General features: G+C 54.1%; 1 protein-coding gene across 1 annotated transcript; it reads left to right on the top strand.

Moving 5' to 3' along the window:
• The first annotated feature begins 605 nt into the window (after positions 1-605).
• Positions 606-1,910, top strand: LOC138370544 (uncharacterized). The gene has a single exon (XM_069334929.1). It carries the CDS (start codon positions 606-608, stop codon positions 1,908-1,910), a length of 1,305 nt encoding a protein of 434 aa, XP_069191030.1.
• Positions 1,911-2,151: the final 241 nt, after the last annotated feature.

Here is a 2,151-nt window from a genome sequence, read left to right as displayed (position 1 = left end):
ACACCATGCTAGCACACGACCCCCATGCTAGCAGACGACACCATGCTAGTACACGACACCATGCTAGCACACGACCCCATGCTAGCACACGACCCCCATGCTAGCACACGACCCCATGCTAGTACACGTCACCATGCTAGCACACGACCCCCATGCTAGTACACGACACCATGCTAGCACACGACACCATGCTAGTACACGTCACCATGCTAGCACACGACACCATGCTAGTACACGACACCATGCTAGCACACGACACCATGCTAGCACTCGACACCATGCTAGCACACGACCCCCATGCTAGCACACGACACCATGCTAGCACACGACACCATGCTAGCACACGACACCTTGCTAGCACACGACACCATGCTAGTACACGACACCATGCTAGCTCACGACACCATGCTAGCACTCGACACCATGCTAGCACACGACCCCCATGCTAGCACACGACACCATGCTAGCACTCGACACCATGCTAGCACACGACCCCCATGCTAGCACACGACACCATGCTAGCACACGACACCATGCTAGCACACGACACCTTGCTAGCACACGACACCATGCTAGCACACGACACCATGCTAGTACACGACACCATGCTAGCACACGACACCATGCTAGCACATGACACCATGCTAGCACACAACACCATGCTAGCACACGACACCATGCTAGTACACGACACCATGCTAGCACATGACACCATGCTAGTACACGACACCATGCTAGCACACGACACCATGCTAGTACACGACACCATGCTAGCACACGACACCATGCAAGCACACGACACCATACTAGCACATGACACCATGCTAGCACACGACATCATGCTAGCACACGACACCAAGCTAGCACACGACACCATGCTTGTACACGACACCATGCTAGCACACGACCCCATGCAAGCACATGACACCATGCTAGCACACGATACCATGCTAGCACACGACACAATGCTAGCACACGACACCATGATAGTACACGACACCATGCTAGCACACGACACCATGCAAGCACACGACACCATACTAGCACATGACACCATGCTAGCACACGACATCATGCTAGCACACGACACCAAGCTAGCACACGACACCATGCTTGTACACGACACCATGCTAGCACACGACCCCATGCAAGCACATGACACCATGATAGCACACGATACCATGCTAGCACACGACACCATGCTAGCACACGACACCATGATAGTACACGACACAATGCTAGCACACGACACCATGCTAGCACACGACATCATGCTAGCACACGACACCATGCAAGCACACGACACCATACTAGCACATGACACCATGCTAGCACACGACATCATGCTAGCACACGACACCAAGCTAGCACACGACACCATGCTTGTACACGACACCATGCTAGCACACGACCCCATGCAAGCACATGACACCATGCTAGCACACGATACCATGCTAGCACACGACACCATGCTAGCACACGACACCATGATAGTACACGACACCATGCTAGCACACGACACCATGCTAGCACACGACATCATGCTAGCACACGACACCATGCTAGCACACGACCCCATGCAAGCACATGACACCATGCTAGCACACGATACCATGCTAGCACACGACACCATGCTAGCACACGACACCATGATAGTACACGACACCATGCTAATACACGACACCATGCTAGTACACGACACCATGCTAGTACACGACACCATGCTAGCACACGACACCATGCTAGCACACGACACCATGCTAGTACACGACACCATGCTAGTACACGACACCATGCTAGTACATGACACCATGCTAGTACACGACCCCATGCTAGCACATGACACCATGCTAGCACACGACACCATGCTAGCACACGACCACCATGCTAGCACACGACCCCCATGCTAGCACGCGACCACCATGCTAGCATACGACCCCCATGCTAGCAAGCGACCACCATGCTAGCACACGACCACCATGCTAGCACACGACACCATGCTAGCACACGACCACCATGCTAGCACACGACCACCATGCTAGCACACGACCCCCATGCTAGCACACGACACCCATGCTAGCACACGACACCCATGCTGGCACACGACCACCATGCTAGCACACGACACCATGCTAGTACCCGACACCATGC

The sequence above is a fragment of the Procambarus clarkii genome, chromosome 32, assembly GCF_040958095.1.
Source record: "Procambarus clarkii isolate CNS0578487 chromosome 32, FALCON_Pclarkii_2.0, whole genome shotgun sequence".
NCBI classification, from domain to species: domain Eukaryota; kingdom Metazoa; phylum Arthropoda; class Malacostraca; order Decapoda; family Cambaridae; genus Procambarus; species Procambarus clarkii.
The sequence above is the reverse complement of the archived record's forward strand: the minus strand, read 5'-3'. Positions and strand labels throughout refer to the sequence as shown.

Coding starts and splice junctions, on each gene's coding strand:
- LOC138370544 (XM_069334929.1), top strand. CDS start 606: ATGCTAGCACACGACACCATGCTAGCACATGACACCATGCTAGCACAC.